This window comes from Lycorma delicatula, chromosome 9 (assembly GCF_047948215.1).
Source record: "Lycorma delicatula isolate Av1 chromosome 9, ASM4794821v1, whole genome shotgun sequence".
In the NCBI taxonomy this organism is placed as follows: Eukaryota; Metazoa; Arthropoda; class Insecta; order Hemiptera; family Fulgoridae; genus Lycorma; species Lycorma delicatula.
This window is the reverse complement of record NC_134463.1, coordinates 76,979,428-76,994,586: the sequence shown is the minus strand read 5'-3', so window position 1 is coordinate 76,994,586 and position 15,159 is coordinate 76,979,428. Positions and strand designations below refer to the sequence as shown.

At 27.0% G+C, this 15,159-nt stretch overlaps 2 protein-coding genes across 2 annotated transcripts in view; one reads left to right on the top strand and one right to left on the bottom strand.

The window, feature by feature from the left end:
- Positions 1–7,001, top strand: part of LOC142329911 (28 kDa heat- and acid-stable phosphoprotein-like) — a 50,337-nt gene extending 43,336 nt beyond the window's left edge. The window contains exon 8 of the mRNA XM_075374845.1: positions 6,554–7,001. The gene's annotated coding sequence lies outside the window, so the exon portion shown is untranslated. The remainder of the gene's footprint in view (positions 1–6,553) is intronic.
- Positions 7,002–8,847: 1,846 nt separating this feature from the next.
- LOC142330210 (protein MEMO1-like) lies at positions 8,848–14,805 on the bottom strand. The gene is made up of 2 exons (XM_075375342.1): positions 14,582–14,805; positions 8,848–10,479 (listed from the first exon to the last, which is right to left on the bottom strand). Exons 1-2 carry the CDS (start codon positions 14,736–14,738, stop codon positions 9,614–9,616), a joined length of 1,023 nt encoding a protein of 340 aa, XP_075231457.1. The 5' UTR covers positions 14,739–14,805; the 3' UTR covers positions 8,848–9,613.
- Positions 14,806–15,159: the final 354 nt, after the last annotated feature.

The window sequence follows — 15,159 nt, the reverse complement described above, 5'->3', positions numbered from 1 at the left end:
ATCAGACTTCATCTCCTTTTTTTCAACTTTTTTTTTAATTTAAATATACTGATTTGTTAATAATTATTAACCTCTGATGTAAAAAAAAAGTTATGATAAATAGTTCAATAATAACAACAAAAAATAAGAAAAATATCAGAAGTTATTAATGAAATAAATTTTATGTACGTTTCATTTTAAAAAAAATGTATATATGTAATTTAATAGGCGTACAAGGAAGTCATGTGGTGTCCACATCATATTTTTTTCTTTTCCTTGTCATGAATGATTTTGTATTGTATTATTAATTCTTCAGATGACTGATTTTAATATATACAGTATATTTTTTTATTATACAGTATACTTTAAATTAGTATTCATATTCATATTAGTAATTCTATAATGAATTTATCAAATTGAGCTCTGTAATGAAACTGAATAAATAAATTAAAATAATGTACAAAACATAACTTTCAATTATTAATGGTGGATGATTTGACCTGTCCCAAATGTAATTTTATTGCATTAACACTTGTTACCGTAGCCACTAGATATCATTAATTTTCATTGCAGTTCTAACGAAACTGGCATATATAAAGTATGACAATATTATGTTCTACAATAGACAAACAGGATGTACTCAACTGAAGAAAATTTGAAAGCAATATAGCCAACATGTTTTGACCACCTCATAGGTCCAAATCACAAATCCATCAATAACAAAAGCAACTGTAATATTCTAAACAAATGCAAAAAAGAACCCCATATTTCAATCAGATAGGGAAATAGATGTCAAACAGATAAAATTTGACAGACAGACAGACAAATTTTATAAAATACACAAAAATAAGAAATATACTATGTGACAGATATAATTCAAATTTTTTCAACCACATTTTCATTATGTAGCCTCTAAACTCAAAGTAGCTATTATAAAAATATCACCAGCTAAAAAAAAATTTATTGATGAGTTAAAGTATTCAGATTAGGTAAAAATGTCAAACCATCTAAAACTTGTTCACTTAAAGTATCTTCAAGTCTGCTGATCTTGTTAACTGGGTCTTTCATAATAAAAATAAATACGGTGGATAATTCATAACAAGTGCTGATTTGCCAAAAAAACAACAAACTAATTTTCGTTCTGTTCATGATGACATTAATGCTTGTATTGAAAATGGTGAAGAAAACCACCTTTAATGCTTATAAAAATCAAATTGCTAACATTGCAGTGAAAAATCAAGAGGCATAGAAACACCAGAGGTCATATTTCTGAATTCAAATCAAGATTATTCATCGTTTAGACTATCTTTAAAGGAAGAAATAAACAGTAATGAACTTGGTTTAAAGATCTTTGGTGTTGAGATGTGACAGATTTTTATTTACTAGCCTGAAGTCATGTGGTAGTGTAAATGTAGCATGTGATAATGTAGCTGTAAATTGAAAATTCCAGTGGACAATTGTTTTTTTTTTGTGTCACAATTCATATGAATGTATTTTAGTTCAAATTAAATATAATTCAATCTTTTTACTACTTGGTGTTGATAAATTCCACCTGGTTGTCATCTGACTTATTATTAATTTATTCAGTGAATTAACTACATAACTAAATAGTTCAGGAAATGTACAATTTATTTTACTGGATGATTTTAACATTCCTGGTTATAAATGGTTATCAAATGAATTGTCATCTTAGGCTGTTTGTTTTCATTCAGATGTGGATATTAGATATGCAGGTTGACATTTTTCAAGTTTTTGTAAAAATTATAATTCATTTTATTTTATATAAATTATAATCTTTAAACAAATGAATTATTTTTTTAATTAATAAACTAATAATTTTTAAATTATCTATTTAAAAAATAAATTATCTCGATTTAGATTTCTCTAATATTTTTAATGACTTTTTGTTGATGTATTGGATAAAATTATTAGCTGTAATTCTTTTCACTTAGCATTTGCATTGTAATCTGCTACTAGCCAGCAATTGGTTTTTAATAATTGTACATACAATTTGAAAAACTCAAATTATAAATCTGTATTGCATGATCTTTAAAATAACCTTAATTTTAATATTGATACTGATGATAGTGATAGATATTGATTTATACAGTAGTCATATTGAAAATGATATTTCTATATTAATTGAAAAATTTTTGATCAAAATGGTAGATTTCCTAAATGGTTTTCTTTTAGTTATTAAATTATTTATAGGCAAAAAGAAGTATCATGAATTATATAAGTGCTATAAATTGGGATTCTATTACAATTTTTTTACAAAAGGAACAATCTCATTGTAATTATCTAAGTAACCATGCTTTCTCTTTATTGTGTGATTAGAATTCATTAAAAAGTGACTAAACATTTTTTTATGTATGTAAATGCTACTGATAGCAGCAGGTCTTAACCATCATGTATGTATTATAATGATAAGTTTGTCAAAAATGGCATAGATACTGCAAAGTTTTTGCATATAAATTTATTAGTCTGTACACAAGTGAAAACTTAAGTGATACTGAAATAACAACATTTGGATATTCTGACTACTTTAACCAAATAACTGTTTCTTTGAATGAGTAATAAATGACTTGGATGTTTCATTTAGCCATGTACTTGTTAGAATTTTTTTTAAGTTATTACTTAAGAATTTTTTTCTTTTTTTGCACCCTTGCTCTCTAAATAATTTAATACATTTTTATCCTCTGGAATATTTCCTAAATTAAGGAAAACTAGTTCTATTAAACCATTATTTAAAAGTAGTGATAATAAGAATTAATGACTTCCAGAGTAATTAATAAATGCAAATTATTAGCATTATTACGCCATTATTACTAAAAAATATTTTACAAAAATCCAACAAAACCAAAAATACTGATTACTTAAAAAAGTAAATCAGCTCATACAAACTTTACTGTATTTTAAAACATAAAACTGAATCTTTAAATAATGGTTACATAATTGATTCACTTTTACATGATTGTTAACACTGAGTTACTAGTTAAAAAACTAGCAGTATTTGGGTCCATGGTTCTTAATTAATATGGTTTAAGTCTTTTCTCACTGATAGACTCCAATATGTTAAATTCAATAACAATAAATCAAAACCAATTTATGTAATCTCAGGTGTTAGCCAAGGTATTCATTTTGGTTTACCGTTTTATCTTGTTTTCATTAATGATTTGGCTTCAATGATTAAATATTATAAAACTTTTATTATTTGCGAATGATGCCAAATTTTACAAAATGATTGATGATTCTTTTGACATATTATGTTGCTAAAGCTGATTTTGATGCTTTGATAAATTGTAGCAAGTTAAATGGTGTCAAATGTAATTTTTAAAAATGCTTTCATAACTCTTTTGGAAATACTCAGATGTTCAGTACAATTATTATACACTTAACAATTCCTATACAAAAGTACACACGTGTTAAAGGTCTAAGCATCTTTATTGACAAATTAAAATTTCACTATCATATTAATTACATAGCTTCTAAAGCTATAAAAAAAGTAAATTTCATCAAAAGATATACAAAACATTTTAAGAATAAAGATTATTTTAGAACTCTTTACTTTTCATATATTCACCCAGTTTTAAAATAAAGTATTACTCAGTTATTTAGAGACCTAAGCTTTCAACTCAAATTAGCTGACAATCCTCATCATCTTTTTCTCAGATATTCAGCGTATAAATTAGGAATGTCTATGAATCACAATAATCACTGTTATTGTGATATATAAAATTTATTGAAAATTCCAACTTTAAGTTTGACGATGGATAGGAGAGACTTATTGTTTACTGATAATATAACTACTAATGTTTTGACTCATCTGAATTACTTCAAACACTTTTTATTGTATGTTTGAAATAGAAATGTAAGTTATAATAATTGTTATAATTGTGCAAATCAATTCACATTCCACATATCCTATTTCATGTTCATCTAATTTATCAAATATTAATGCAGACTGGTTTGATTCATATAATTTATAATTGCATAATAACAAAATTAAATTTTTTAATTTGTTATTATATTTAAAGGTATAACATAATTATAGAATTACAAAATAAATACTATCTTATAGCATCTGTATTATTATAATTTGCACTTTTTTGTATAAGATTTTATCCTGTTTGTTTGTAAAAAATAAATAAATAAACAGTAACTGAAGAACACAAAAAACGCAATTCAAAACATTATATGTGAATTGTTTTAATGTTACAAATAACACTGGTTTGTTAAAGATTAATAATTGCTAAAATAACACTGATTTTCACTTAAAAACTGACATTTTACCAACTAAAAGTTTTATAAAATTTCTTATTTATTATCATCTATGGTTAATCTCTAAGGAACAAGACATGTCACATATTTCCAGTGCTGTATATAAAATATGACAATTAATATAACTTTTTGTGCTGAGAGTCTCTTTATTTTTTTAAATTTAGTATTTTATTTATTTCTAATAAAAGTTATTTATTTTTCTCAGTTCTTTAATAGATGACCTCAGCTGAGGTGGATCACCTCAACTGTAAAGGATTACTACATTTCATCTTATTATACTGTATTGCTAGTTTCAAAATGAGGCACTTCTACTTGCATCATTTTTATGAACTTCTATATTGAATACAGATATAATCTTTGGTTTAGAGAATTTCATTTTTTACAGTTCTTTGATTAGGTTTGGTAATTATTAAGTTATGACTGATAGTATATAATCCAGTATAATAAATCATTTGAACAATATTTAACAAAGAAATTGTAAATTTAGAGCTTAAATAATTATTTAAAATGGTTATACTAGTACAAGGCAGAACATCTCATTTTTAACAATTAAAAATAACAACAGCATTTAAAAATTTTTTAAATTTAAAAAGTTTTCAGCAGTAATGAAGATAAAACATATTAGAAAAATATTACATTAAATAATCTGAATTAACATATGAAATGTTAAACTATCCAGTAGTTTATGTAAAGGAAAATTAATTTCTCTTGATAAAATACAGCAAGTTTGGAAAGTTGCACTGGAATCATGGAACCATATTTACCTATTATAATATACCTATATACCCATATTTACCTATTATGATGAAATTTTCTTAATTATTACTTTGTATTTTTATTTCATTATTTTATATTAACGGTTATTGCAATAACAGGAATAGTTTGTAAAAGGTTTTGAAAATGACCTGCTCCAACATCAACACAACAATGCTACATTTTGATTTGTTTTCAAACACTTTAACCAGCTGATGTACTGGAATGTCTCGTCATGCTGTTAATGTAGTTTTTAGTTCGTCAATCATGCATGGTCTATTAAAATATACTGCTTGTTTCAATGCCCCCTATAGAAATTAATGTGGGGAGTCAGATCAAGCAATCATGTAGACCACAAACCCCTCGAAATGATTTGTTCACAAAGACATTTTGTAAAAAAATCATTGACCTGTTACCTGTGTCTCCATCTTTTTGGAACCAACCATGATTGATTTCTACTTCTGTTAACTGAATAATGAAGTTTGTTAAAACAGCACAATAATAATTACTATTAACTGTATTTTCAAATAATATTGGACACACAATGTACGTTCTGCTCACATCGACCGAGACTCCAATTTTTACTTTGTGTAAAGATTGTTTATGAAATTCATGGGGGTTAGTAGTCAACCACAGTCATGTATTTTGTGAATTAATGTACCCTCCCAGGTGAAACTGCGCTCCATCTTTTAAAAAAATGTAATATCAAAGATACCTACAGAATTTTTGGTCAATAAAACACTTAGAACATTGACAATACATGCTTTCAGTTCTTGAACCCACATTACTTTCTAGGGGAAAAGTTTCAGTTGTTTTCTTACAGCCTTATGTGCGGTAGCAAGTTCGATATCTTGTTGCTGAGCTAACTTAACCATTGACTTTGATGGACTTTCAAACATAGCATCCGAAATATCAAGCAGCTTCTGTTCGTTTAATTTAGATGGTCTTCTACTTCGATCAGCGTGTTCAACAGGGCCTGTTGTCTGAAATTTTTCGATAAGAGTTCAAACTGCATTCAGGTGAGAAACAGGAGCATTTTGAAACCAAATCAATATACTTATCACCTTTACAAAAGTTGTGTTCGACAAACATTGTTGTGGGTTCTTTGGTCATTACTCAGTAACGCCCAATGGACCACCTAATGGACAGGGCAACTAACCTAATGCTGAAAGAACAGAATGCATCACATAAATCTTGCACAGCAACTTCTGGAACATTTTGTATTAAGGAATAATTCAAATTGTGACTTAGCTGTGTTTGTTTTTTTGAGTCCTGTATTTCTTACCATAAAAACTGAAAACTATTGGTATCATTAATAAAAATGACACAATTTATTGAATAATAAATAAGAATTAACAATTTAATTTTTTTTAATGTGTTTAATTGGGATTCAAGACTGAAAGTCCCAACCAAAAGCTGTGTGTTAGATGGTGAGTTCTGTTTTATTAGCTAATTAAAATATATCATACTGTCATAGAACATATATAAATATAATGAAGCTGAGCAAAAAAATACTTAATAATAAATTTAAATGTTCCAGGCAGCCTACATAAACTATCAAAGAGAGCATGGTATTGTGAAACAATTTCATTCAACAGTGTGTGCAATAATCGTTGTAAAGAACACGGTCTGCAAGGGACATGTGACGCAAATTCAGGACGATGCTTATGTATATTACCAGATTTAAAGGAATAAGCTCATATTTTCTAGCTTAAACAATCAAATTAAAATATAACAAGATTAAATAAGTGCTAGTTAAAATGACTGCTATTAAATTAATTTAATGAATATTTAAAAAAGTAATTTTCAAATGTAAAATATTTTTTATACCGTGTTGAAGTAGTTCTTTATTCCAAAAAAAAATTAAAATAACATTTTATCCAAAGTATGTATCAATTTCTCATGGCTTTTTAATTCTTGTTGGAAACTGGTTATTTTATAGTTCTGAACCACAATGACCAAGGAAAAATAAAAATTTTTCTCTCATATATCTTTGTAACCTTTTTTGTTTCCAAGTAGAAAACATTATTCTTTATCATGGAGAAAAGCTTGATTTACTTGCATAATGGGCTGTTGTCTGTCAAGTAGTATAATAAAATCATAGTCAGACTAGTTAGTAGTTTCCTCAATGTATCTATTTTATATTCAAGGTACATATACAAGCACCACTCATGTTTACTTGCACATTTGCACAGCTCATTCTATATGTACACATAACTTTATTGTCTTAGAAAACTCCAATAACATTTTCACAGTTAGTCTTGGGCCAACTAGCTTTGAGGAAGGTTAACTGACTCAAAGAAACTAAACACAACAGATATATGAGAATTCGAAATCAAGTACAAATCTAAAATCGCTTTCAGTTCTATTTTGGAACAGCTAAGACACTGACTGCAAATAACGCAATGGACAGGTTTCATCCATTAAAAAGGAAATACTGCAACACAATGTAATTATACATTTAATAGCTAGTAATTTAAAAGCAATAATTATACCTGGAAATGTACATATAATTAAGTACTAAGAACTCTATGATAGAAAATGTACTGACTACATTTTCTATCATAGAGAACTACAACAGTACAGTAACATTTGAATACAACAGATCCAACAAAGCATATATTCCAGATGCTAATAGTGGAAATCAGCTACTTCCTTTTATGTGCAGTTCAAGTATATACTAAATTTTGAAAACAAAAATTCTCTTTTTTTTAATTTCTGAAAATATTCTTCCTAATAATTTAATATATCCAATTCTATATTCCTGAGTGTGTGTACAAAGCAACTTGGGGAAAAAGTTTCTTTGTATTCTCTTAGTAATAGCTTTAGGGTCACATAACTCACATATTATTAATCAAATCTGGCAACACTTCTGTGTTTTTAAAGAGGCATACCATGAGTATATTTAAGTCTACCTAAAAAACACAATGCAACAGTTCTATCAATATTTAAAGGTAGAAAGTTATAATCCATCAAGTGAATAATACTTTTTTTTTTGCTGTTATGTACAGTTTTCAATTCCTTTTAAATTAAAATACTTTCAGATATGGATACAATTGTGTCATCTGTGAGAAGGATTACAAAGGATTCTGAAAATTTTGTACAAGATTTTATTGTATGCAGGTTGATGGGATCATTTTGTAAAATTGTGACATCATTTGTTGGAGAATTAGCTACAAATTAAACTTGTAAAAAAATTACTGTAGTTAAATTTTGTGGGTCTGCTATCTCTGTGTCAAATTATCAGAACCATTCTAAACATTATAGTTAGAATGCAATTATTAAGGTGTAACTTATATAAAAATTAATTATTTTACTAATTGAATTACATTTTGTAGTTTTTAAGAATGTAATTTTTTTTATCCCCAGAATTTATTTTCTAAACAAATTAGAGACCTACTAATTTAATATCAACATTGAAATCACTTATAATAAATCAAATATTATATAATATTATAAGAATATTGAGATATAGTTAGTAAAACTTCAATGTGTTTAAAAAAAAATAAAGTTAAGATACAAAAACGATTGCCCATTTCATTTACTGATTAAAAAAAAAATAGATTAATTCAGGCCCATTGCAGTTTGATAATTTATTTTAATCACATACGTATTTGAAGTGATAAAATTTGAAGTTAAATTAGAAACTCTTATTGTATTTTAAAAATTAAACAACCATAAATTTTTAATTTCACCTTTAATTTGATACTTATTTGTTAGCAATTTAACTAACAAATTTTCAAATCAGTCGTGCCAACTTGATGTATGTAAATATTTATTCTGACTTCTTCATCAGATATTCTACTTGGAATCTACATAGGAAGAAAAAACATGTAGTCTGCCACTTCTTGTTTATTACAATCTGGTATCACAATATAAAACATTATAACATACAAGATATAAAGACAGGTGATAATTTGACAACTTCTATTTTACAAACTCATACAAGTGTAGAGAGTTTTCTACTGCATCTAAATTTTCTAATGTAACCTTTCTTTAAATCATATTTCTTCAAAAGCTAAAAGTAATTTTTTTATCTAATGGGATGGCTATAAATATGAATAAAAATATGTACTTTTTTTGACACATTATTTCCTATATGATTTTTAGAGATATAAAGTTATTAAAAATTACTAATTTACATAAGTTTACAAAAAAAAACTCTCAACAACTTTTGATCACCGCTATCTTCAGAGTTAATTTATTTTTAATTTTATACCTTTCATAATATATTACATTAATGATAGATACATTTATGAAGTCAATGGAAAGCCAGTGAAAGCTCAAAATATTTCAACTTTTTTTAACGTATATAATTTAAATACAATTTTTAATTACTTCATATCTGACATAATATACTAGAGAACCATAATAATATGGTATTGACAGATGGTCAGTAAGTAATCATTTCACTGTTACTTTTTGTAAACTTAAATAAACATAAAATAAGTATGAAAAAATATAAAAAAGTTATGAAAAGTAAAAAACTCTTCAAGAAAAATATCTGAGGATAAATACAGATAAAGAAGATAGGAGTAAAAAATATGGCACTCTCATAAACAAAAAATTAAATATATAATTATTTGATTTCCCCAGTAGATTAAAAAACTACTAAAGCAGCAGCTGCACATCCAACAAATGAAGTATTGGTAGTGTTACAAACTGTATAATCCAAAAATTTGAATGAAACTACAAAGTACTTATCGAGAGCATATTTAACAGTATGAAGAAACAAACTTATTGGAACTTGACCACAAATATTATTTTTGAATCTATTTAGATATTGCTGAAATTTATTGGGATCTAAAGTTGAAATAGTTTTCATCGCATATTCGTCCAGTTTATAAATAGTCCCATTCACAGTATTAAATACTTTACTAATTATAGTGAAATTATAGATTTTACCCCAGTGACAGAAATCAGAGGAAATAATGAATAGATTTTCTTCATAGTTTAAATATTCTAGAAAAAATTTTGATATATCTTTCATCTGTAATTCATCTAAATCACCAAAGATTATCGGTACCAATTTAAAATGACGTCTACCCATCACTCTTCCTAAAAATGGAAGCACATTTTCTAAACTATGTTCTAATTCATCTTGTGCTTCATCCATGTACATAAAATGACCAGTTTTTATTAATTTTGAATAAACCTCTGTATCAATTTCGATGCTATTAAATGGTGTTTGATAATACAACGAAGGAGTCAATCTGCCTTCTTGAAACTGAAAATAATGTGATGGTCCTATTAAGAATACTCTTTTTATTATTGTTTTATCAATTTGTCTAAAAGCATTTCCAGTAATATTACCACATAGTCTTAAATCCGCATGCGGTACAATTATTGCTCTTGCTGGTGAATAAACTATAGGTTTACTGTTTACCCACTCGTCTATTTGTTTTGTCAGTTTCTTTTTATCATACTCATAACTTATTCCAGAGAAGGATAATGGTCTTTCTTTTTCTGTAAAACAAAATAAAATTCAGATTAATATTCACATAAATACAAATTTTTGTAGATTCTAATTGAAGAACTTCTCTAATACTCTCTTTTTCTGTTTAGCTTCTGGAACCATCATAAAGTATTACTTCAGAGGATGAATGAGGATATGTATGAATGTAATTGAAGTGTAGTCTTGTACAGTCTCAGGTCAACTGTTCCTGAAATGTGTGTTAATTGAAACCCAACCACTAAAGAACACCGGTATTCAAGATCTAGTAGATCTGTAATATGCTACTCAGTCAGTTATTAATCCCATTGTAATCTTTAATTAATTTTGTTAATGACAAATCGAATTAAATTAATTAATTTTTCATTGCAGCAAATAAACAATGTAGTCTCAATATTGCTTAATTACTTAACATTTTATTTAATTCTTTTTAATAACCTTCCTTTGGGAATATATTTATTATTATATTTGGATTAGTCTCATAAGTACATTAATTAGCACATTATTTTTTTATTAGAATGAGTTGCAGTATTTTCTACTTCCATCATCTTTAATCATTCTTAAAATGTAGTTTGTATTAAAAATATATGTAATCCCATTTGTGTAGGGATAAGGAAACAAAGCTTTCTTTCTACAACGTATAACAAAGCTTTTGTTATAAATTATTCATGTATTTTTATTGCCGTGGGGGGGTTTCTTGCTAAGTGAAGTTTTTCGTGTAGTATCAAGGACTATTTGCCTACCAGTAATATTTCAAGGGCACATAAGCTTCTGTTCATGGTGGCAGTAAATTATTATATATTAATTTAAAAAATAAGCAACAAAGGTTAATAATGTGAATGGCTTATGGTATAAACCATCTGTAAGTGTAGTTAGCATCTATTACTTTTGCTTTAAAATACTGGACTTAGAAATAATAATTATGTTTATCATTTATTATTCAGCAGATGTTACACTTTGTTTACCATTATATCACTATCAATAGAATAGTTCCCAGTGATTCTTTGCTAGTGGTGTCTTATTTATGCTTAGAATGCTAACAGAAGTACAACACTATAAGACAAGTCTGTCTTTTATTAATAGTTCCAGAAGCTTATTTATTTCTTTTGCAACAAAAGCCTGAAATCCAATAAAACTTACATACGAGGAGCAGCTGAAATGAAATGGACTCAAGAATGCAACAGAAGAATAAAATGCCACAAAAAGCAAATGTGATGCCATCTTAGAGTTTCACTCTCTACTTCTAACATTCAAATCCATATTTTATGGAATCGCGTATGTCAATACATCTGATACAGCTTTTAGTGATTGAATCTTTAATAGCAGAAAAAGTAAACACAAGTGGCATTCATTATTGTCCAAAAGCTGTTTATCGTGATGAAACTGTTGATCAAAGTACTGTAGGTGGGCGATAAAATTTATGCTTCAGAAACCAGTAAAGTGAAAATTATGGATGAATGTCATAGTGATCAACCAGTTTCTGTGATTGACAAGCCGGAATAAAGCACCCCACTTCCATTAACAATTAAAGATTAATATTAAAGGTTTTCATTTTACCAAGGATGATAAAGGAGGTAGTGAAGTCATCAACAAAGAAAGATCATCAGCATTCTTCATAAATGGAATGAGAAAATTGGTTCACTGTTGGTAGAAATGTGTACCGTAAATCGTGACTGTGAGAAAAAATAAATGTAAGTTTTTACATCAAATAAAATTTACTTTTATGACATATTTGTTTCATTTGACTAGTACATTAATTTACGAGTTATGGATGCCTGTGCAATACATTTCAGTCACTCCTTGTATGAAATTGAATTTTATATAAAATAAATACTCTGCCTAATGTGATCAACCCGGGTTCAAATCATAATCATACCTGGATTTGAATTTAGAACTTTGCACTGAGAGATAGATTATTTACCAATTCATATAGATATGTTTTAAATGAATTCATGATATAGAATATAAGAAATAGCTAAAAACTGCCTAGGGTAATATCAAATTAATAAAATTTTAACACAAAATTTAGAGAAAGAGAAAAGTTTTTTGTAATCTGAGAACGTTTCACATAACTGTGAAATGAGTAAAACCGCAAATACAAGATCCATTAGGGAAACAAATGACAAACATCTAATGGTCTATGCCTATTGTTTTTCAGTTTGTGTAGTAGAGACAAAAAGTTACATATACGATATTAACTTATATTTATTGTATTACATTTATGATCTTAATTATTTTCTTAACAAAAGAAGAGTAAAAGATGTAGAATGGGTTGTTGTATCAATAAAACCTTATAAAAATTAACAAAAAATCAATCTTGTGCTGTTATTCTTTTTTTTTAAATTAACGATTAATGACTTTAGTGGTTAATGACAATTTAAAAAAATAAAAATACCTCAATGTTCATTATTCTGAACAAAATATGATTATTTTAAATTTCAATCTTTTTCTAGCGATTCAGGTTGAAAATTATTTTCATCCAGACAATCCCTAATTAAAAAAAAATGCTTCAAAGTGAGAGGTCAAAACAGAATTCCTCTTAATAAAGTATTTATCTCCAGTGGAGATCTGGCTAAACAGTAAATAATTCAACTGGATACTTCTCTATGTCACATTATTCTAGGGATGAGAAAGGATTTTAATCTATTCTTGAATGCCTGTTTAATTTTCTGAAAGAATAGTAATTCTTGTTACAGTGTATATTTAAGTTGACTGACGCAAAATTTTGAATCAGTAATAATGGGCTGGCTCATCTGTTTAGAAAAAAATTCTCTGAATTCCCAAGGGCTTGCCCAATTCCTCAGGCTTCCCAAGGGCTTAGTATGAACACTTCTGCATGGAGGACGTTGACCTACCTTAGTCGTTATTTTACTGTAAAGCAGTGCTTCAAAAATAGACCATCCTTTCTAAACACCCACTCCTTTTCCTTCATTTTTTAATCTGTGGATATCGGTCTAACCTTGCTGATATTTGTAGAGCTATATAGTAAATTTTGCATCTGCTGTGAAGACACATAAGTTAAATGTTTACTGGGTAAATCTAGGCTCATTTATTTCAAGAAAAAAAAAGAATGGTAGTACTTCGATACATCCTAGCTTCTGAAAAAATTTTTAAATTGTGTCAACCTGATACTATGTCTTTTAAAGAAAAATAATTAAAAATTTCAGCTAATAGGTTGAAAAATTAAAAAGTTATAGAGTTACTAATTTTAAGGATTGGAATTGTATAACCACGTAACCTCAGGTACGAATTGAAAACTCTTTTCACCCTCTCATAGCAGCTTATTTAGAAAAGAAATTGAAGTTCGTAGATTAAAAAAGTTATAAAAATAAATGAAAATAATTTTTTTTTATGTGAAGACACATTAAAAAAATTTTAGAGTAAATTTTTAACAATACTATTTCTGAAAATTGTTTTATTATATTGAATGCTTTTTTTCAATAAGCCAACCAACACTAGAAAAACCATCAAGTTCTGTATTTATACATAATATTTCTTGCCACAATTATCCAATCTTTTTTTTTTTATCTAAAAGAATCATTTCCACTTTATAGCAAAACTAGTGCACCAAATTTAATGCAACTTGGTTAAACCATTTCTAACATTTAAAGCTAAGTAGAGGTCAAGCTCCCTAGGCACTGTGTTACAGGGTTGCTGTTAGGCACCTCCTCTTGAGTTGTCAAAACTGATACATATCACTTAAATTTTTAAACCGAAAAACACAAAACTACCTACTGCATATAGACTAAAAAAAAGTTTATTCTCCAATTTAAATGCGAATAGTATGTAAATGTTTTATTAAAACTTTATTTTAAAGGTTAGTGCTCAAACAGTTAAATCATATAATATTTATATCCACCATTGACTATATATTTACAAAATGTGTTTCTCATTTTTCACTTTCAGTTTATCTTCAATTACATCTGTTTAGCACCCAAATTTCAATATTTACATTACTTGGTGAATTTGCAGTGGCGGAATGCACCTCAGCTATCTTTGACCCAGGCGCCTCAACTCCTGGGAATGGACCTACTCTATATAATATATTTCAATACCCTACATTTGTAATATCACTTAATAAGTTGTGCAATTTAAATTACAAAATAATTCTTGTACCTCTTTTAATAACAGGCTTAGTTGCTCTTGTAACCCTTTTTCTAGTGTATCTCCGAACATTGATACGAGGTATTCTAGTCTTCCTTGTTCTTAAAGTTTCTGTAAATATTACAACAGTTATGAAAAATAATAATATTAAATTATAAATGTTTCGCATTTCTCCATTTCTATACCATTATTTACCAATTCTTTTATTAGATCTCACTGAATACTATCTCATTATCTTATCACTAAATCAGTACACAACTAATGTTCTTATCATATTCTTATCATAGAATTGATTTTATAATAATAAAATCTGTTTTAATACAACTGCTACACAATTTATAATTTATATTACTTAACAATGGCTAACATTTAAAAAAAATTATAATTAATTAAACTTTTATTAGGTTCAGGTTACATATAATCTATTTACTTTTAGTAAAATTATTAAATTAGTTTAATTAATGAAACAAAAAGACATTATTAGTATCAGTATGTTTTATTTATTTTTTAAACTAAACCTTAAAACACTTGAATAGTTATTTTTAATTGATTAATTATGAAATATAAGAAAAGTAAATTTGTTAAATAAA

What these genes read in the sequence shown, in the direction of transcription:
- LOC142330210 (XM_075375342.1), bottom strand. Translation starts at nt 14,738, where the DNA reads ATGCGAAACATTTATAATTTAATATTATTATTTTTCATAACTGTTGTA. An exon ending in TAAGCCTGTTATTAAAAGAG is followed by an intron (nt 10,480 to 14,581) that starts GTACAAGAATTA and finishes TTTGTTTTACAG; the next exon opens with AAAAAGAAAGACCATTATCC.